This window comes from Barbus barbus (genome assembly GCF_936440315.1).
Source record: "Barbus barbus genome assembly, chromosome: 42".
NCBI lineage: Eukaryota > Metazoa > Chordata > Actinopteri > Cypriniformes > Cyprinidae > Barbus > Barbus barbus.
The window spans coordinates 18,410,928-18,435,244 of NC_136720.1; the positions used below are offsets into that span (position 1 = coordinate 18,410,928).

General features: G+C 35.0%; 1 protein-coding gene across 1 annotated transcript in view; it reads right to left on the reverse strand.

Moving 5' to 3' along the window:
- LOC306861206 (transmembrane protein 178B) overlaps window positions 1–24,317 on the reverse strand; it is an 84,805-nt gene that overhangs the window by 33,324 nt on the left and 27,164 nt on the right. Inside the window, exon 3 of the mRNA XM_079403347.1 lies at window positions 6,368–6,481. Within this exon, the coding sequence (XP_079259473.1) occupies window positions 6,368–6,481 (114 nt within the window). The remainder of the gene's footprint in view (window positions 1–6,367; window positions 6,482–24,317) is intronic.

A 24,317-nucleotide genomic window follows, 5' to 3' on the forward strand; every position in this document is an offset into this window, starting at 1 on the left:
TAAAAATAAACTGCATTGTTCAGGTTTCTATAAACAACTCCAAAATGACTAAGGTCTTTATACATGTTTATGCAGACAAGGTTATGTGGTACAGAGAAGAGTATGGTTTTAAATAAGGATTTGAATAATGTGAATAGTATATCGGGATGTTTGGCACCTGATAACGCCACATTTATTTACCGCTTTCTCACATGACGATTTGCATCCATATAAAACGTCTTCAAGTTTGCAAGGTGACATTTGCACTACTAATGGACTTCTTATTCTCATTAGCCAAGGATTTTGGTATTATTTTGTTTCAGGTGGAATTAGTGTTCTGAAAAACTGGGAATTAATTCTCATTCTACAACCTTTACCATAACGTTTCATGTACCAAGATAAATCAAAATAAAATAATCTCAACCCAAACTCACTGGAAATATGTGCCTCTACTTCGATTTTTGCAAACTCCAGATACATACCTATACATACTGTACAATTCACTGCAGTTTCCAGCTCAAATTAACACTAGACACAGTAAAACGGCAACATTTTTTATTCCTTTTCACACAAATTATGAATACAGGGCAGATTATCAATGAAGAAAGACTTGTTTTCGAATGAATCCTTGCACAATATTATGTCCTGACCTCAACGTAGCGCATGATTTGTAAACTAATGAATTTTGATGTTCGCATCACATAACCAGTTCCATATGTATGGCTTTTCTAACATAGTAAACTTGCTCAGTAGCTCACCCGGTACAGTATTGCAATTGCGATACGAAGCGCAAAGTCACAATAAAAGAGCTCAAAGACTTGTACAAGCAAGCTAAAATGGCTTATTTGCTTTAGTCAATGCATTTTTATCTCATGTTTGCATTTGTTAACACAATCGGTTAGGATTACAGTAGGGTTTAGTGTGGTTGGTACGGTATTTTTAAATGCAAGCATTAACCTTTTAGCACCACTCGCCAGACATTTAATTCTCAACTGCCGCAATATGTACAATTTTATATAAAACTGACAATGTCCACTCCCTGAACATGTCATGTTGTTGCAAACCGTGCAAAAAGCAGTTTAATGTCATTTTACAGAATTGTCTCCACAGGTACATATTTCCAGTGACCCTAGGATTGAATAATCTCGTAATTAAGACTTGTTTTAAGTAAACATGTAGTCAAAATTTACCCTATTTGCTTTTGTGTACATGTTCCTGGTCTTAAAAGAAAAACGTCTGAAACCCTTTTGCATTTCAAGCCCTCTAGTCATATAGAGACCACTTTTCACAACCTTAATTCCTGATGGACAATAAGTCGTGTGCTACATTTTCTCCACTGAACATCTTGTTTACAACACATTACAGAAGTGAAATATGTCACAAATTCTGTTTCATATTGACTTCACCCGCTGCTCTGTCAACATGCAATTACATATAGTGTCATTTGGTGTATCTCCGCTCCTTGACTGCTGAATGAAAGAGGTCAACAAAAGTCTCTAACTTTCAGAATGGTTATGGATGGCTCACCTACCACAGAGGAAAAGGTCTCTCAGCTTTTGAAAGAAAATATAATGATCATGGATGTCAAAATGCCAAATCACAGTTGAGAGATTTCTCAACTGCTCTCTCCGCTTCTGTAAAGGCGTGCTTGTTCATGTCATGCCCAGATGGTTTGCATGACACTATTTCCAATTTCCATTTATTATTGCCTAGATGGAAATGGAAATGTTCAGAGAGTGAACACTGTGTTGTGGTCACATTCAAAGTCCACTTAGTACAATAAACACAATGAAGGTTAATGCTCAAGCAGTTTAAATGTAAGTACAGAGATGATACAAATTGCTCCATCCCACCTTAATAGTGTCTGATTACAGCAGTGACAGTTAATTACTCTTAACAATTCATTTCCTCTGCGTATCCCACTCTGGGGTAAAGACTAAATTACCGCTTAGGATGTTAGTATGTCATTACAGGTCCTGTTTTTAGCAGGGTCCCAAGACAACAGTCATCAAGTTATCAAACTCACGTTTTGCATTAGAAGCAGCTTCAGTAAAAGATGTAGCTTTAAAGGGATAGTTCACCCAAAAATGAAAATTATGTCATTGATTACACACCCTCATGTTATTCCAAACCCGTAAGACCTTTGTTCATCTTTGGTACACAAATTAAGATATTTTAAGATATCCGAGAGTTTTCTGGCACTGAAGACTGACACAGAAGAGAAGAAATGGTTGAATAAAGTTGTTATTTTTGTTTTCTTTGCGCACAAAAACTATTCTCTTAGCTTCATAAAATTAAGGTTGAACCACTGATATCACATGGACTATTTTAACGATGTACTTCTGCCTTTCTGGGCCTTGAATTAATGACAGAATTTTCATTTTTGGGTGAACTATCCCTTTAAAGTAATATGAGCTGTCAAGTTTTAAAATACTTTTGTCTGCCACTATAATATAATATAAGTCATTGTTTAATCTTCATTTGGGGCTTTTCTCAGCTAATGATACCAATATATATTATTTTTGACATGATTATTTATCAAATGAACTGCAATATCAATATTTTAACTGCATATGATTTAATATATATATTTTTTTATTATTATTAATTTTATTTCAATGAAATACAATTCGATCTGATTTATGTGATTATTTATGTGATATGTGACTTATTGTGTTTGAATTAATTACCTGGTATGTAATGTAATTAATTCAATTACAATAATATTTTGATTTATGTTTTAATTTATACATTTAAAAGTATATGATATGATTAATTGAACTTAAATTGATATATAACTATTTTAAATACATGAATACTTTTTTAATTGCAATTTAATGAAAAATTATTGATATGTGATTAGTTGAGTGATTTTTAATTCTCATTTAATTAAAAACATTACATGAATACATTAATTTACTCATGTAATTAAAATCATATATATATGTGATTAATTGCATGATGTGTGTTATGCAGTTAATTTAAGCATATCTTAAGTATGTCATGTAATTGATTTGATTACATGAATACATTTTTAATTAATTGACCCAAATAATAGTAGACTAGCTTTATAAAATCCTTTGCATTTCTTTTCTCCTTCTTCTTCTTCTTCTTTTCTTTTGCTTTTTAAATCCAATGTTTGACTCTCTTTGGTCTCTGAAGCACTAAACAGTTTCTGAGTTGAGTGCACCGAGATGTGGAGGATTTGGAAACCAAGATTATAATTCGCCTCTTTAGGCACCTTTACGCATCATGGCAGATTATTTCCTGTCATGTTCATTGACAGCTTCCTGCTGCTCATTTTTGGTGGTTCCTTTTGATCTTACAAAATCCCTAAGCTTCTGAAGTTACTGAACCAGGCTGTCCTCATCCAAAGCCGAAACGCCAAAAGCATTTTCAGTTTTGAGCTGAATATGCCGTCCATCACTAAAAACAAGTGAGTCTCATCTTTTGCTTTCATATTCCGTATCATAGAAGTTGCGTCTTTTGTGACTTTCTTGCTGTTATAGTCGATTTCCTGGTGTGTTGACTGACAAGTACAAATGAGTGTTGTGTATATCCCACAGCTTTCTGAAGTTTTGCTTATGTCACTCGCGAGCAGATAAGCATTATGAGAGCGCAGGAAATGTTCTAACCTCCCTTTGTTCAATTTCACACACTTTATGAAAGTGAAAGTGAAAAAGTGAAAGTGACATGACATGACATACGGCCAAGTATGGTGACCCATACTTGGAATTTGTGCTCTGCATTTAACCCATCCAAAGTGCACACACACAGCAGTGAACACACACACACCGTGAACACACACCCGGAGTAGTGGGCAGCCATTTATGCTGCGGCGCCCGGGGAGCAGTTGTGGGTTCGGTGCCTTGCTCAAGGGCCCCTCAGTCGTAGTATTGAGGGTGGAGAGAGCGCTGCACATTCACTCCCCCCACCTACAATCCCTGCCGGACCTGAGACTCGAACTCGCAACTTTTAGATTACGAGTCTGACTCTCTAACCATTAGGCCACGATTTCCCCTGTCATCAGGTCTCAGTTCTCATCCAACCGAGACACAAGCAAAAACAACACAAGCTGCCATGACGCTTGAGCGTTACCGGTTTTGTTGATTCTAGACATCACAACAAAACACGAGCTTTGATCTCACACCTTCACCAGTGACCGGTTGAGATCTTCTTTTTGAACCGTTTTTGGCAGTGTTACCCAAGTTCAGACACATTTCCCATACAGTACTAGAGTAATTTACTTCTCAATGTCCACTAATGGAGAGTTCTTGATCTCCTGACCTCTCTTGGCATCCCCAAAATCAATATGGCACTCAATGGAATCAAAGCCAAGGCCATGTCTTCTGTTGATTCTTTTTTTCTGTTTTACATTTAACGTTCTTTCACCACAGGAAGGGATTTCATCGGACTGTTTGATTAGTTGGAGCGGCTGTGTAAGCCGTAATAAGATTCTAAATACTATGTGAACATGTTGTAAACTAAGCTCAAGTGTGTATGAGAAGTATTTTAACTAGAGATACACAATATATCAGAATTGGTTATCAGCTGAGATTAGGTGTCTCTTTATTGGATATTTAATTGTGCATGCTTATTTCCTTTATTTTTAACATTGATTACTAATACTGTATTTTATTAAATAATATACAAGGTGTATGAAAGTTTGTCAATTTGAAAGAAATCAATACTTTTATTGAGCAAGGATGCATTAAATTGGTCAAAAATTAAAGAAAAGACGTACAATATTACATGATTTTTCATCTTTCTCAAGAATCCTGGAAAAAATGTTTCCTAAATTGCATGAAAATATTAAGCAGCACAACTGTTTTCAAATTTGATAATAATTGGAATAATTGATTTTTCAGTTCATTTAGAGAAAATAGAATAGAATTTTAACATAAGCCATTATTAGTTATATTATGGCTCGTAAATGGCTCATTTAATATTCTCTTAGCTCAGATTTTAACTTTTGACATAAACTCTAACTCCATCCATCTTGCTGGGATATCAAAAAGTAAGTTTACAGGATTACAGGTTCACATGAACCAGATACTGTGCACGAAATAGAAACCGTAAGAAATGTTGGGTTCCACAGAGATCTTTCATCTGTTGCACTCGACTGCACTGAGAGCTGTCTTTTCTTGCGGTGTCATTTATGCATCTCTGCTCTCATAACCCTCCATGTTGAAGCTTTGGAAAATGAGGAAAAAGAGAGATGGAGGTGTAGATACTGGTGGGTTTTGGGGTTAAAGGGGAGGTGTCTCTTCAGTCACCTGACAGAAGCTGATCTCCGCAGCGCATTGGAGTGTGACCACATGACAGTTTGCGGACATGCTGTATCCTGCTCGCTCTACTGTCTGATACACAGCAGCTCCAAACCACAATCTCATCCCTTAAGAGGGTTTCAAACAAGCCAATACCCTCCAAGGAGAAGGCCTTTTGTGTAGATTTACATGCTCCCCACTCAGTGTAAATTTTGTAAACTGTTGTGAGAATCAGTGTCACAATTGCGGACGTCAGACAGAAAGGAGAAGCTCTGTTGTTGTGCGCTTCACACAAAAGAGCCATATTAAGACAACCTTGTTGTCACCACAAAGTCATCATATGACACTGAAGACTGGAGTAAACCAGCTCAATCTGGCAAGATAAATGCAAAACAGAACTAAAGTAAATGCCTAAAAAAATTATTACTATGCATTTAATGCATGTAATATAATGTGTAAATAATATGCTCACTTTATTTTATTTTATTTTTACCGGCAAAATGGATTTATAAATAGTACGTATAGCATATATTTAATAAACAAACCCTCAAGAGGAGTGTAAAAATGTGTGAATAATGGGCTTTACAGTTTTGCTGAGCTTTTTGCGGGTCAGGTTGCGCACTAATGCTCCTCTCTCTGTATTCAAGCATTTTTTTCCACTACTTCTCTATAAGCATCTTCATAATTTCCTTTTTAAATGGGGAGGGGGGGAACCAAGCAAAAGTGGGTCAGCGAGGTACATCTGACTTTGAGATATGTACCCTACTTTCTCCTTCTACAAATCAACAACAAATCACCACATCTTTAGGTCTACTGAGAGCTTGGCCAAAATAAAATTAATGAAATTACAACATGTTGCGCTACCACGTCCATATCTGGCTTTGACTTGACCTTAGCAAGTAATATGTCTGAGTAAATGAGATCACTAGGTCAGGGATGATTACTGTTTGTACGGTTTACAAAGTGCTTGTCTCAGCACTAAAGGTTCAAATATACACTGATTCGTACTATAAATGTAACTTAGTCAAGCTAGCATGGCAGTTTGATATATTAATGCTTTAGTTGTTTAAAGCAAGGAATGTTGAGGTCCCGCTTGATTATTATGAATGAAAGTTACTCACGCAGAGAGTGCCACTCATCCTGACGAATGGTCTTGGTGATGTTGTAAGAGAGATTCTTGGGTATTGTGGCCGAGGAGTAGTGGTACTTGATATAGGAGCATCTTGCAATTGACCCTGCAAGTAGAGAAGGCAAAATTAGTTTATGTGCTTATGCTAGTAAAACCAGAAAATGTGTTTATAATGAAATGTTAAAGGAATAATTCACTCAAAAGTGAAAATTTGCTAGCAGTTTTCATACCCTCAGATCATCCAAGAGATTAGTTTATTTCTTCATCAGAACAGATTAAGAGAAATTTAGCATTATATCACTTGCTAACCAATGGATCCTCTGCAGTGAATGGGTGCCGTCAGAATGAGAGACAAACAGCTGATAAAAGCATAGTAATCAACAAATAATCAACATGACTCCAGTCCATCAGTTAACCTCTCGTGAAGTGAAAAGCTTAGTATTTGAAAGAAACAAATCTATAATTTAAACCATTGCTTCTAGACAAAATACAAGAATAACGCTTCCTTCAGTGAAAAAGTTCATCCCCTGTTGTCCTCTCACATCAAAATCCTGCTTTCACTTATAAACAGTGCTCGATCTATGCATTTTTCTCCCCTGATTCACTGGAGATAGCAATATTATGGATAGCAATACTATGGACTCATATTTTACCCGGAAGCAATAGTTTAAAGTTGAAAATGCAGTCGTAAATTGAGTCCTGTGGATTATTTGATTACCTGATGTTTTTAACAGCTGTTTGGGCTCTCATTCTGACGGCACCCATTCACCGCAGAGGATCCATTGGTGAGTAGGTGATGTGATATTAAATTTCTCTAAATCTGTTGAAGAAACAAACTCATCTACATCTTGGATGGCCTGAGGGAACCTCGAGTCCATTTTCAGTAAATGTTCATTTTTGGGTGAACAAGTGAATCATGTCTATAATGCTACCAAATTTAATGATCAATCAGCATACTGCAATGAAAAGTACAACAGTCTTGATTTAAATGGAGATTTACACTGTCTTCATTTTCTAGGCATATATTCCACTACACGCTCCTGCTAGAGATTTTCACTTCACTGTATTTAGCACGATCAGAATACAAATCTTCACACCTTCGATTTTCTTCTTTCCTTCTCTTTGAGAAAGTACAGATCTCATTTTTAGCATCCCGGGAGGCTTTTTCAACATTTACAAAGTAGTGTGATTGTGTTTCTCTTTGTTTCTAATCAAACAGTGGTTTCCTGTAGCTTGTGTCACATTTGAAATCCCTTTTCTGCAGTGTACTTTGAGGCTTTCTGGTTAACTTGTACAGCATATCTCTCAAGCTTTGGGGAATGAGTACTGTGAAGTGCATTTGTGAATGATATGGCCTTTAGAACAAGGCCTGTACACATCCTCCCCTTTAGACAGGAATGATGTGCTCATGTGTGTTCAAAGCACACTCACATGCACTGATCAGCAGTGAAAAAGGGCTGACAAAGATAATGATACATATTTCTGTGTCCTAACGGTACACACCAGCAATCATTCCAGCTTGCACTATTGTCCAGGATATAATTTCCTGTTGATTATGAAACTCTGCAGATAGAAAATGGCAACCTATATCATCCAGAAAAGAGAATTATGGTCCCAATGCTCGACTCTGTCTTCCATTATCTCTTTCTTCCAGGAACCGCTAGACCAGCTAAAATGTATGTTGTGTTACCAGTGGAAGGTCTAGTGTAACATTGATTACCAAATCATTAGTGTCACAAGTTGAAAATATATATTTATAGTGTAGTGTAAAATTAGATATGATTATACTTTTTATGTTATTTCAACCACATATTACAATATTACATTCTACTAATTAGGGTCCATGCCACTAGGGGCGCAGGGCCCTATTGTTTTCCTAACGATCTTTTTGGGACCCTTAACATGCTTTTGTGAAAAACGCATGCTGCAAAATTTGCTATACTCCTCCTAGGGTTTTCATCCAGTTGCCACCAAACTTGATCAACATGATCACAAGACATAGGGCATGCTAAATTGTAGAGGGATTTTTGATATCTTGGATGGTTTGGCTGTGGCGAGGTGATGCATTTATGATGAAATATAGGAAAGAGGAAGTGTCTAATAATTTTTGCATGCATTGTCTTGTTTTTGATCAAATTTCAGCAATTCGTCTGCTGTGCACCGTTTTCTTTCCTAATGCCACTAAGGTGGCAATTGTGCTGATGGCTTTGGCCCGTCATCAATGCTTGCAGCTCTACTGACATGTACATTAATCTTAAATAAATTGTGGCAAGATTTTCTGTGTGGTGCCACAATATTTTTTGGATTTTACAATATCTACTATTCAATTGCTTTCGACTGCTTGTAGTCTCTGCATGTTAAGCTGGTACAGAAGATTGTTGTTTCAACATCAAAACAAAATTACAAATTTCATCATCAAACATGGCTTACGCTTAGTTTAACAAGCAACTCTGCAAACATCTCCCATTACACAGGCTTGTAAGACAGATTGTTCTTGGCCCTGTGTATCCCTGAAGAGCAGAAGCTGATCGGGTCAGCGACTGAGTGTAAACCAAAACCATCTTTCTTCCAGGCTGACCAGACAGCAGTGTTCCTGGGTATAGATTTTTTGATGGCCAGCAATGCCTGGGAGAGTTGAATAGATTTTAAATACGCCAAAGAAAGCTAAAGGCATCGCAGGTTTTAAAGTGTCACTGGGACCATGGCACTTACTTTAGTTTGTATGTGTGACTCAAATACAGAGCTGTTCGGTTCAGTTAGGGCCAATGACTTTCATATTGTTTTAACATTGCAAAGTTGTTTTTATATGGCTTAACTGGCATAAAAATATCTATTTACAGAACAATCTGCATTAATGTTGCCAAGCTACACTCCCAGCATTCTCTGCAGTCCTGCTATGAGCCAGTCAATGAAAGGTCACTTGGCATCCCTTGATGCCTTGTGCTGTTAGCACAGGGGCTGTTTTTGGTCATTTCTGAGTGAGTTATTTTGTTTTTTAGTTTTTTGACATCCTGCTTATTTCATTTTTTTCCCTCTTGCTTATGAAAGAGTACTTGCTGTCTTTTTTCCTCTTTGTAATATTGGGGCCGTCATTCAATTATTTAAATAAATAATTAAAGTGACTGCATAATATGCAGAATAATTAGTCTATTTAATATAAAATAATCATTCAAATAATTTGGCAAAAAGTGACGTCAGACGTGTGTGTGTGTGTGTGTGTGTGTGTGTATATATACACATAAGCTAAATTAATTATTACAAAACATAATAAATAATATTATATATTTTATTACCATGTGCTGTACTAATTAATTTTCCTAATTTAATATTAAACGGCTAGTTGTAATATGTATGTGTATATACACTCAGGTATACATCACAGGTTCAACTGCTTTTTAATGCAAATATATAATCAGCCAATCACATGGCCGCAACTCAATGCATTTAGGCATAGACATGGTCAAGGCAATCTGTTCAAGTTCAAACCCAGAATCAGAATGAAGAAGAAAGGTGATTTAAATGACTTTAAATGTGACGGGCTGGTCTGAGTATTTCAGAAACTGCTGATCTGCTGCAATTTTTTTGTGCAACCATCTCTAGGGTTTACAGAGAATGGTCTGAAAAAGAGAACATATCCAGTGAATGGCAGTTCTGTGGATGAAAATGCATTGTTGATGCCAGAGGTCAGAGGAGAATGGACAGACTAGTTCAAACTGATAGAGAGGAAAGAGTAACTCAACATCCACTTGTTACAACCAAGGCATGCAAAAGAGCATCTCTGAATGCACATGTCAAACCTTGAAAGAGATGGGCTACAGCAAAAGAAGACCACACCAGGCGCCACTCCAGTCAGCTAAGAACAGGAAACTGAGGCTACAATTTGCCTGGGCTCACTAAAATTGAACAATACAACATTGGAAAAAGGTTGCCTGGTCTGATGAGTCTGGTTTCTGCTGAGACATTCAGATGGTAGGGTCAGAATTTGGTGTAAATATCATGTAAGCATGGATCCATCCTGCCATGATGCTTTCATGTTAATATGGAACAAAATCTCTGATTAAGACAGTCCAGGCAAAATGGATCCATTTATTTATTTGAAAAGAGTATGAAAATATTTTACTCAAGTAAAAGCACCATTACCTTAATGAAATTTTACTTAAGTACAAGTAAAAGTACCAGTCTAAAAATCTACTCAAGTAAAAAGTAGCTCATTTAAAATTTACTCAGAGTAAAAATTACTCTGTAAGAAGTAAAGTTAGAGTAAAGTTACTTTTTAACAGTGGGAGGGATGCAAAAATGGGATAGGCCAAGGGTGTCAAACTCAGTTCCTGAAGGGCAACAGCCCTACACAGTTTAGATATAATCCTAATTAAACGCATCTGATCCAGCTAATCTAATCATTTAGGCTTATTTGAAAATTACATGGTATATGTGTTGGAGCAGGGTTGGAACTAAACTCTGCAGGGCTGCAGCTCTCCAGGAAGTGAGTTGACACCACTGGGATAGGCCTATAAATCTCTAAAAAAAACTAAAAAAAATAGTTGTTTTTAATTAAAGGAATCAGTTATTTAGAATAATAAGACATTTGGGCTGTTACCAGGCAAATTAAATCAGTATCAACAAAATTCATCTTTGCAATGCAGAGGAAACACAGAAACTTAATCTGAAGTGGCATTTAGACATATTTATATACTCTTTAATGCAGGACATGAATGCCTTTAACAAAGGCAGAAATAATGTTTTTATATATAAGACATAAAATGTTGAAAACTCATCTGACATTATATTTTAAAAAAAAAGAAAAAAGAGATACTTTAAATGCGAAATTAAAACCGCCAGTAGGTGTCACCAAGTCACTGTTAATAAGTGAATCATTGTGATTGAACCGAATCATTTAAACGGTTGATTCATTTAGTGTTTTGTTCGGTTTTTGGCTAAATACTGATAATGTCGAATCGCAAAAGCAACAATTACGATATTGTCGCAGACGATATCACACACCCTGCACCACTGTCTTTTTAGCTAATTTGTGCAGAACCTCTTGCTAAACTGCCAAAGCTTCATTTTAACCACCAATGCAATGATGCAAGTATTTACCTCTACATGCTTGCGAAGGGTTATGTCGAGATTTTATAAGCTGCTAGTTTGCTCTCCCGTCCCAAGGCAAACACAGCTTACATTGCATAATAGAGCATAAATATGGCCAGGGGTTCACTTAATTTCCTTGGTTTTCAGCTGGGTCTGCACCATTAACGCCTGTCTGTCCGTCTGCATCTTTCTGATTTTAGCGCCAGTTTGTTCTCCTGCCCATTATTTACTGCAGTAGTTTCCAGGGAGCGATTTAATTTTATTTTTTTACTCAGTAATTAATGTGTTTTAAAATGTAGCGAAGTACAATACTTCAAACAAAATATACTTAAGTAAAAGTAAAAGTACAGATTTGAAAAATTACTTTAAAAAGTAGAAGTACACAAAAAAGCTACTCAATTCCAGTAACGCGAGTAAATGTAGCCTAATTCGTTACTTTCCACCTCTGATATATATATATATATATACATACAAAGAGAGACTCAGCAAGTAGGCCTACTATTTCTTTGGTAGACTCTCGTGTGCTGACTGCTTTTCTGCTCATTGTACTAATCTAAAGTCTACAGACAGGGATTTGGCAGACTGGAGGAGTCTTTTACTTATTTATGAATCTCCAGCCTGTCTTACTTTGCTTTAACTATCATAGAGTGAGAAAGGACATTTTATATTTCTTTTTTTTTTCTCCTGAAGGTTGAATTTGATAAAAAAAAATTCTGCAAGGGCATTTTCAGCTGTTTACTCTAGGATTAATCACTGCCATTATCCGCAGCTAATGCGTCTGCTCAGCCGAATTTTAAAATAAATAAATAAGTGAATTTTAAATAATTAATTTGCGACACGTTCCACACATTGCTAACCAAAATGCGAAGGCACTGTCACAAAATTAATCACCCTGGAACCTCATCTATGAATTTCCTCTGGATTCTCAGGAATGTCACTTTGCCATTTTTCCAATGTCTTTGTCAATAATTCATGAGCCCTTCGCTTCACTTTTCCCCTCCTTTGGCCTAGTAATAAGTGAAACCTTTCTAAGAAAAACCTATATCGACAACAACAGCACTGCTCAATTTGAGGAAGGACTGCATGTCAATAAGGTAACAGATTACAAATACTTTAGCCTGATTTATGACTGGGCTTGGATCAATGATATGTGTCAAGTGTCCTCATTACATGTAATCTGGATCAATTTTGTGTGGTGTAGCACAGCACTGACGTATATCCAAAGTCACTACTGTTGCCGCTTTAATATTGAAAAAGGGGATTAACTTTATCTCCTCTTCTTTCTGCAAAATATACCACTTTGAAAGTGGCACAGAGAGATTAATGTAACACATTAATTTTGAGGTAGTATAAGAGCAGAAGTTAATATCCTCTAACAGGTCATTTTAAAATAATAACAATCACAACAGTAAACAACACAACCATGTCTCATAATTAGCACAATTGTTTATATATTTAATAACTCTGGATCCTTGTAGATATCCCCTTTGGAAGCTATAAAATGAACCATGTTGTTTATTTAGAAATATTCAAGGCTGTTTTATTTCAATTTATTTGCAATAATGGCTGGCTATTTAGCAAATAACTCCATGAAATTATTATTATATTATAAAGAGATGGTGTATTAGTGTATGAGACATCCTTAAGTTTAAAAGTCATACAAAAATATTCTACCATAAAAAGCAATTTACAGTTTGATTTTCTTACCTCTAATTACTTGGTGTCTTAGAAAAATGTTTTATTTTATTTTATGTGATTTTATTTACATTTATTTAAAAGCATTTTAATTTATTTTATTTTAGCAATAGTGGCTGGCTACTTGCCAGTAAGTCAATAAATGTTCGTGAAATTTTATGTGAGAAGAAAGAGACATCAGCAATCACAAAAAAAAGACAGCAGACAGCCACATTTGACCAATCAGAATCAAGTATTCCACAGATCTGTGTAATAACATGCAAGAATGACTTAAAGACCGCTTTATTAGAGGTCAGGCCTTCAGAGAGTCCAAATGTTTTATACAAAGCAAAAAAACGGCATGTCAAAATGTGGAGCTGGATTAATGCTGACCTCTCTGTCAGGAGATATTTGGCGTCACTGCCACAGACTCCAGCAGGAGTGTATTGCGCACACTGTACTGAACCGAGGGCTGTATCTGTTCTAGTGATGTAGTTGTTTGCTAAGCAGTAACGCAGTTGTGGAGGCGAGAGTGATCAGGTGCCGGGGCTGATGTGATGCTTTTCATATTTATTTCTATTAATCATAAACTCCCCCCTATGCTACAGGCCTGTAGCCGCGCTGCTACCATGTGCTGCAATTCCCTTTGTTCAGTGGTGAGCATTAGTCATCATTACGCTTTTCCTGTTGCCTTAGTGTTCGAGTCAAATACACTGCTGAAGCTGCTTCACAGAAGAATGACAGATAGATTTGGTGTTTCTTTCTAATGATAGCCTATGTGATCTTCCCTTGTTTGGTGATACACTAAATAAAGGCTTTTCAAACTTCATGATGCTTCATGTGCGGGATCCCCTTCCTTAAATATAAAGGCATATATATATATATATATATATATATATATATATATATATATATATATATATATATATATATATATATATATATATATATATATATATATTTCATGTACAAGCCCTATTTATGCAAAATATTAATTTATTGTATTTTGTACTGTCAGTGTAGTGAAGCTACAAGAAACTTTTAAAATATTATAAGGAAACAGTTGTTTGGATTAAGTTTTCAGCCCTCTACTGACGTAATGTTCGATGCATAAACCAGAAGAAGAACATTAATTTATATACTTAAAAACTCTGGATCCTTGTAGAACTCTCCTCAGGCTGAAATGTATGTTATATATATTTCAGACTATTTATTATGTTATTTAATTTCATTTTTATTATAAATCCAACACTTAGTTTATATTTAAATTTAATTTACAACTTAAGTAAATTATGTACATGAAATAATTGTATTATGATATATTATTTTTTATTATAATTTTTATTTTAGCATAGCAACAGTGACCAGCTACTTACCAAATACTTACCATAAGTACATTATGGAAATGAATTAATTTTATTATGTGAGAAATAGCATTGTTCAGTTTAGTGATCACTATACAAAAATATTGGACTGCAGAATGCCATGTTTGACTAATCAGATTTATTTTCAAAATAATCTATACAGCACTTTTCACTGTGAATATTGTTCCAAACTATCTGCACAGAGAATATTGCCTAATAAACTGCAGTGAGCAAGATAAAGTTTATGAGAATAGTTACAACAGAAAAGAGAAAACATTAGCTATTTGGAAAGATATACAAAATAATTTTAACAAATACTTGTGATTTAATATAATTTCCAACCAGTCTTTAGAAACGTAATTGTAATGATAGTCAATTCTGTATTTAATAATTCTGTATCTAATAGGCTATTTAAGTAATTTATTTACATTTATTTTTTGCATTTTAACAATTTTCCCCACTAGTAGTTAAGTTTAATTTCCTCTGATTATATGGTGTTTTAAAAAAAATCTTGTAATTCCTAAGACATTGTACTTGTGCAGACCTTTATGACATTGCAAAAGCTGAACAGAAGGCATGATATGAGTACTTTATCAAAGCTGGAGTAAGCCATGCTTGACGCTAACAGTCCCAGAGCGGCATTATTATCTAGCTGACTCATAGTGTTTGACCTGACACTCCACAATCTAATTATAAATGTGCCTCGTGGTGGTCTCTGTCCTTATGATGAAGATAAAGGCTTGTGATAAAGACTAGAGAGAGGCTTTTGGCATAACTCTGTCTATGAGTCAGGATTCCACTCTGTGCTGTCACCCACATGCATATGGACATCAAAGATTCCTGTCATCATACAATCTGTTTTTGTATTCCCTTTGCCCCAGGGAGCAATAGCTGACATAATGCATGTGTGGCTTTATTATTTTTCATTTGGGAACGTTGCTTGAGAAGCACAGTGCTAATGGCTGTGTACTTTCGAGTTCATTTCCATTTGTTATTTATTTTTTATTGCAGTTTCTGTGCAAGCTAAGCGCCACATTCAGTGCACGATCTTCTAACCATAAAACCAGTGCATAAAAGTGTATTAAAAATGTATAAAGAGAAATATGGATGTGTAATATTTTATTATGTCCACAAAATAAAAAATAAAAACTTTATAGAATGTGATAAATTACATAAATGCCATAATGCATTAACCATGCAGCAAATGAAAAATAAATTTGGGATTTCAATGTCTGTTGGTCATAGATTAATATATTGATCTATGCTTTAACTAAAAATGATCTGAAAGAATTCATGAAATGCTGAAAATTATGACTTTACTGTTACCATATAAAGTATCTTCTTTCCTTCTTTATTTTTTTTTAATTAAATATTCAGTATTGTCATGATTTATTTGTATTATTAAGTCGGGGGAAGTCGTGGCCTAATGGTTAGAGAGTCGGACTCGTAATCGAAAGGTTGCGGGTTCGAGTCCCCGGCCGGCAGGGATTGTAGGTGGGGCGAGTGAATGTACAGCGCTCTCTCCACCCTCAATACCACGACTGAGGTGCCCTTGAGCAAGGCACCGAACCCCCAACTGCTCCCCGGGCGCCGCAGCATGGCTGCCCACTGCTCCGGGTGTGTGTGTGTGTGTGTGTGTGTGTGTGTGTGTGTGCATTTGTTCACTACTCACTGCTGTGTGTGTGCACTTGGATGGGTTAAACGCAGAGCACCAATTTCGAGTATGGGTCACCATACTTGACAATACGTCACGACTTTACGACGACTTTACTTATTAAATAGGTTGTTTTTCCTTTTTTGGACAAAAACAAAATAGAAAAATGAATAAAGATATACAGAGAGAAAGAGAGAGATGTACAGTTTATGTAGCCTATTATAAAAGTTGATATATGTACATACACACATACACATACATGGAGAGAGTTTAGAAAAAAAAATATTATTTTAATATGCATGTATAAAAATATATTTTATAGAGTGGAAAGAATATTTATTTATATTTATTTATGTATTTATTGTATAGATTTATATTTATATATATTTAAATAATTGTTTTACAAATGAAACTGACCACATGTATGGTTAGAACAAAATATTATTTTAATATGTACAAAATATATTTTATTATTTAATGTTTTTTGTTTTTTAATAAAAATTTGTATTTATATATTTACTTATTTATTTAGACAATAGTTTTTTTTTTTTTACAAATGAAACTGACCACAATACTGAGGTTAGAAAAAAATTTAATATAATTGTACAAAGTATTTTTTTAAATAAAAGTTTTATTCATTTATTTATTTATTTAATTGTTTTTTACAAATGAAACTGACCTCAAGCACCAAGGTTTTATATATATATATATATACATATATATATATATATATATATATATATATATATATATATATATATATATATATATATATATATATATATATATATATATGTATATATATATATATGTATATATATATATATATAAAACACGTCTCTTTGTGTGCTCACTCTGTTTATTTGTCCAGACCTGCTTATCACTGGTAGAGACGGGCACGTGGGGTACTCGCTCTGGCCTCATTATTTGGTGACCCACATTCCGGTCTATCCCTCCCGAACCCAAACCAAGCTGGATTAAAGGCGAGATGCACCAGTTAAGTGCATTGGTAAGGGGTGGGGGCGGGATGTTATAACGGTCATGTATTCACTGACCCAGCTGATGTGTTTCATTGTCTTTGTAATTACAACACAGCACATGAGCGGTGGGTTTGTACAGGTAGATCAGTCTGTTGCTGCAGGGAACGTAAGGATAGATCGTCTCTGCTTTACAAGTGAAGTGAAATGAATTCAGAGATGCTTTGTTCAGCCGCTGAGCATAGATGTCACCGAGGACAATCTTGTTTACAGTTAACAGTGGATGCTGGAGACCTACGCATGTCCTTTAAACTTACATTAAGCTTGAATAGTTGATTGTTAAGGTTTTGTGGCTAGAACATGATGTTTTGTCTTCAATATTATTGTATTAATAAATACATGTACTGTAAATATCTTTCAGACAAGTGAAGATAAATTAAAGTGAACCTGGTACAAGTATAAGTTTAGACAAAATTAGACAGCCTTGGATTAAGTTAATCTTTTTTAGTCTGATTTGTTTAGGTGAATTAGTTGATTTATTTCAGTGATTCATCTGTCATCACTCGGTTTATGATTTTAGGAATAAAATACATTTTATTAGGCTTGTTGGCAAAATACTGTCATGATTAATGAAGTAATGTTTTTCAAACTCTGTAAGAACCTTTACCAATCTTTTTGTTCTTTTGTGTTTCATTTGTATAGATTTGAATAAGTGAATAAGTTCATTTCAATGATTTCTTTGAGTCATCACTCACTCACCCATTTTATGTTTATGATATTTGGAATAAACTACATGTTATCAGGCTTGTTTTTGCCAAAATACTGTCATGATTAATGAAGTAATGTTTTTCAGACGGTTTAAGAAGTTTTGTGTTGCATTTTTATAGATTCATTTAGGCAAATAAGTTCACTTGAATCGGTTTTGTTTCAACAATTCCTTTGAGTCATCACGAGAAGTGCCTATGCTGCACTTTGTTTAGGATTTTATCCACCAAATCAGCATATATTAAAATTGTAAACAATTGCAATAATATCATTGTTTTAACTGATCTTCAATCAAATAAATGTAGCATTATGGTGAAAATAAGACTTCTTGCAAAAACATAAAGAACGGTAGTGTATATATGCCAAAAACAATCATAATCAATGAAAAAATTGTTGTTGAAACATTGCGAGAACTTTTGAGACAATTGAACCCTTTTATTTGATTTTGTAGTATCAATAACTTTGGTAAGCTACAGTTGTGATGGTACATTTTTTGTGGCCCGGAGTTTTATTTCAAACAGTCTCTACATATCTACAGTTAAGTGAATCAATTTGAACAAATCATTAAAAAAATCAGTTCATCAGAATTACTCGTGTGCATAGGACAGCTCTAGTGGTTGTGCTGTAGCAGTATTAATGCTAAGCCCATATTCACACTGAGTGCCCAATTATTTACTTCTATACTTTTAATATTCAGCTTTTGCAATTGAAGCTCTGACGGAAAACAGCACGGCATGCCTTCGGGAGGTGATGACAGGGAACACTGCGTCTGGTTTGCTATGGATCATGTTGAGAGTTTTACACTCCGCAGCATCATACTGTCTTTGAAGGGCCAGGAAGGCTTCCCTCTGGAGTGGCTTGTCTCTTGTAATTCGCCAAAATCAGTATGTACATGGTAGAAGCCCTCAAGCCACTGTGTTAGAGAATGAAGATGGATGAATCCGGGCTGGTGTGTGGTCTGTTCGGCTCAAGCTCACAGAGGGCAGTGGATCTCACCCTGATCCAGTGGAAAAAGAAATAAATAGCCAATCAAAGCTCTCTTCAAAGTCTGTGGGTGTGCAAAAGCCCTAAACGGTCGTACATAATATGCTAGAGCAGCATTCTTCTTGTAAATTCATTTTATAACCAGGCTACAACCTTGTTTATTAGGTTAATCGCTACTCTTTTAAAGTCGATTTTTGGTATTTGACAAGCTGTCAGAGAATGCCAGCCACTGTGTTTGTCTCATTCGGTTTGCATGCCGTAAAGAATGAGCTGATTATAAAGCAGCATTAGCATTATCTGTTGTGCGCAGGAGATGGAAGTATAGGCAGACGTTACTGACTGATAGTATCTGGACACTGGCGCAGAGCTCTTTAATTAAAGCCCTTAAAATGGCTGCCAACACACTGTCCTTCACTCCTGTAGGAAAAAACCTTGCATTGCCATTAAATATTTTTGCTGACTTGCACAGCAAATGGATAATGACAGTCACAATGCTAACTTCAAGCTCCCGTGGGATGCATTTAGTTTGAGGAGCCTTTGTCCAGAGGTTGAATGTAAAATGTTTTCACCTCTCTCCACTCCAGATATAGTGTCACTGAACAAAAAAAGTGAAGAAAACTGGATGCTAATGACGCAAACAGATACAAGTTACATAAGGTTTATTAGCCACAAACTGTATTTCACACTGTATTATTACTTTTGCTGTTTCTTTGGGCAACTTTACTATTACTATTTACTATTAACTATTACGTCTTCACTGAGGTAAAACTTGGTAATTAAATTGTGCTTAGAGTACAATAAGTAAAGGTCGGGACACACCAAGCCAACGGTGAAATGACAATGAAAGTTTTTTTAAGACAGCTGCCTGGCTTTCTGCCACAGAAACAGAGGCATGATCTGCCATCGGCCTCAGAATCTATATCTTAAGTAGTCTGTTGATGAAGCTCTTTACGTGGGATCTAATGATAACACCACTTTCAGGATTGCTGAGCTTTGGGTTGACAATCAAGAGGTCAGGGGGCAGTGTTTTCTTTTGTTGCTATTTACTAATTACATGATCAGACCGTTATTCCTGTGGAACTTGTCTTGTGGAGCTCTTAATTGTCAGTTTGAATTAACTCAATGTTGTGGTTGGAGTTTTCAGGTTATTTTGTGGTGTCACTCTTGTCAGAGATGGATAGTCACTCAGGCTCATAGATTCCTGACATCGGTGTATCTACATGTAAGTAGACAAAGTTTATATGTGGTGCCCTGTTGGTTTGTCCTAAAGATTAATTTTAGCTTTGGCTCATGGTATTGGGGTCTCATGTAGCCTTTGACTAAACAGCATAAAGTTTGGTCTACATTGCAGCTTATTCTGGCCAAGAATAGCCCACTTAAAGACAAGATGCTGTGACTAACATGCATCATGAACAACCACATTTTTTTTATTTACTTTTATATATATATATATATATATATATATATATATATATATATATATATATATATATATATATATATATATATATATATATATATATATATATATATATATATATATATATATATATATATATATATATATACATGCATACAGTATCTCACAGAAGTGAGTACACCCCTCACATTTTTGTAAATATTTTATTATATCTTTTCATGTGACAACACTGAAGAAATGACACTTTGCTACAATGTAAAGTAGTGAGTGAGTGTACAGCTTGTATAACAGTGTAAATTTGCTGTCCCCTCAAAACAACTCAACACAGCCATTAATGTCTAAACAGCTGGCCACAAAAGTGAGTACACCCCTAAGTGAAAATGTCCAAATTGGGCCCAATTAGCCATTTCTCTCCCCGGTGCCATGTGACTCGTTAGTGTTACAAAGTCTCAAGTGTGAATGGGAAGCATCCTGATAGTTGTGTAAATTTTGGCAGTCAGATTCGAGCTTTCCAAATCACAAAAGTGCTTTCCGTGTACTTGTTGCGGTCTAAAGTGAGACTAAGCCTGAGACTACAGGTGATGTTCTGCCTGTCTTTTTGGAAAAACAGTGCTCTTGAAATTCAGCTTAAACTTTGAAAATCCCTGCCAGGGGTGCACATTTGATTTTCCGTGAATTGTTTGACCAAGAGCAGTCCCGTATTTGGCGGCGTGTAGATAAAATAGGCTCACAGGAAGTCGAATGTAATTCTTGGCAAAACCTTTCATCTCAGCTGGTCATAATAGACTTCAGGATTGCAGGACTAGCCACCCTTCCAAATACATTGAGCAGACAAAAGTGGGATATTTCCTGTATTTTTGGGATGAAAATGTCAAACCTGGCCCTTAGGTAGAGACAACCTTTGCTGTATCAAACCTCAACACCACATAAACGTGGGATTTGGAGTGTATGGGAATAGGCAAGAGACTGCACTTTTGGCAAGGTGTACATGAAGAGCCGAATCAATCTGAGGCGTTTACTTCCCGTAACTTTCGCTACTACTTTCCCAAACACCCAAATTTTTCCTGCTGTGTCTGTAAATATGTAGAATTTACTTTGAGAGCGATCAAGAGAGAATGCAGACATTAGTTCGGTCTTTCGGGATTTTTGTGCAGGCTCTGATCCAAGAGGGTTATGAAGCTGCAGAGTCAATAAACAAATATCTTCCATTCACTGAGCACACACAGATATCATCTGAAGCTGCAAGAGAGCTGTAGGCTAGGTGTGTGTGGAGCAGCTGGGCAGGTGGGGGTGGATGCATTCGCGATACATTCACAAGATTGCAATCCTGCCAGAGCGCATCTCTTCGACCAAGTCGTTCTTGAAGTTACACCATTACTGTCTAGAAGCCACACTTGATCTGTGCCATTGTAAAGCTGTGCCAATTTGGGAGAAATAAACAGTACTGGGATCACTGAAGTGTAAACCCTCACAAAAGGCTGACATATAAGAGAGCTGACACATTATGACTCAAACATGAGCACAGCACACCTAAATCAGGCAGTGAAATTAAAATCTGGGTCAGGGAAACTCAAAGGCCTCAGGATCCAGTGCTTCACCATTCCATCTGCTTACTATGGATGCTTCAAAGACAGAAATACAACTCAGCTGCTCACTCTATGCTTCCATTTCACTAGCCATCTAGAAGAATGTCACCATCTTGAGTATATTGAAAGCCCCCGCTCTGCTCCAGGCAATCACTAGTCTCATTCCTCTAATTTTTGGGGAGTAACTAATTAAAAATAGTGACAAATGGTTTTCTGCATTTTGCAGTAGCATGAAAATAGAGTTTATATAATGGCATGGGCTTATTAAAGCTACTTTTCTAAAAATGGTGCAACAAAATGCTACATAAATCTTTATATACATACACATATATATATATATATATATATAATATTATATACAGTATATAATATATTTTATATACTTTATATATTTTTATATTTAAATATAGATTATTCAAATATATTTTTTAATTAAATAGAAAAATTATTTAAATATTTAATTTAAATGTTTTAAATAATGTTTTTTTATTTAAATGAAAAGTAAATTTATTTTTATAGTAAAATATTTAAAAAAAAATATTAAAGAGAAGTCAGTATTAGTCAGCATAAAATAGTACAAAATTACATCACATACATATAATTGAAATTTTGTACTATATTATGCTGACTAACATTTAGCTCTTTAATAAAAGTAATATTTTTACTAATACTATTATATATATATATATATATATATATATATATATTTTAGTTGTGTACTATTATATTAATAAAAATATTTTTACTAATAACCTACTGTATCTCACTGATTTCAGTCCCCGTATAACAATTTGTTGCTATTCTTTATAATGCAATTGTATTTTTTTTATTACATTATATTATTATTATTTATTATATCCATTCATTAGGAATCTGATTATATTTTTAGGTGGTCTTTATAGGGTCTAACAACACCTATGTTATCACTTTGTTTTTATTGATGCAAATATACATTTATTAGCCTCTATGCCAATACAGCTGATCATATGACCCACACATGAGCTGACTGAGAGGGAATAAGGAAAAATATTGAGTAGCCCTTTAGTCTCACAGACAGTTTCTTGGCATCCTTCCTAAGAACTAATACATGCCTAACAACATGGGCTGCCTCTGCACAGCGTGCCATGCTGGCGTGCCAATATAATTGCAGAAATGCCATCATGCCATTAAAAGAGAGTTAGCCACAGGGGCCAAAATTTACTTTTTGCCATGACTGCCAAATGGTTGGTGAATTAGGAATACTTACCACCCATAAATAATTCTGACCATCCATGAAACTGTTTTTGCATGATTTTTGTTTTGTCCAAATGATCATTCAATTTTAGACCCGTTTAAATTGATAATTTCCTTTCATCAGGAGTGATGCCTTAAAAATGCTGTTCATGAAGGAAACTACTAGATTTAAAAACTGAGCGTAAATCTTGTATCTTCCAGAAAGCATATGACCTCAGTCTACATCTGCTAGGTATAAGGATCATTTAGAGTCATTCGAGTTTGGTAGCCAGAGAGAAATGAGGCTATCCCATATAAATCTTTTTCAGGCGTTTTTGAAAAGAGCTTTAAGACCACCGTGCTAAGCTAAGGATGCATATGCACGTTTTCCGATCAAGGCTCATTGACCCACAGAGATCTTTTTAATTGATTGATTGGCTTGCAATTTCCAGGGCGAGAGACTCGGGGAGGCCACTCGATCAATTCCTCTGCTAGAGTCACGTTACTACAAGACGTGATGGCCAAGCTTGTCTCCTTCGAGGACCTTTCTCTAATTTTACTTTCAGGTTATTTTGTGGTGTCACTCTTGTCAGAGATGGATAGTCACTCAGGCTCATAGATTCATCTAATTTTAATTACTCGTCAAGGAATGAGTATTCTTTTTTTTCTTTTTTTTAATATTAATGCAAATTAAAAAGTTATATTTACTAAAATATTATTGTATTACTGTAATATTCAACTTTAGACATTTTTAATATGTATATAAATTAAAATTAAATATACATTTACATTTAAAAATGTTTTAATTGTTATATTTTTTATTGAACTTTTTTAATACATATAAATGAGCTCATGTAATTAAAAACATTAAACAAAATTAAATTAAAATACTGGTTAAATTAAAAAATATTATTTTATTTTCTAATATTTCATTAAATTTGATTCTTTTTAGAAGCGTAAATATTTATATAAATGAAAAATATGTTTATGATTAATATTTAAAAAATTTTTAGGTTTTTACAAATGTGTATTTAGTTATTTATTTATTTATTTTTAATACATTTCTTCCACTAGTTTGAATTTTTGGTGGCATAATTGTCATGTTGTGCTAAATACCCACTTGTCCACAGCAAGAATAGATTTAATTTGCTCAAAACATTTCATTTACAGTATGACAAGCAAGGATTACACGAAGTAGTTTGGCATAGCAAGAGAATT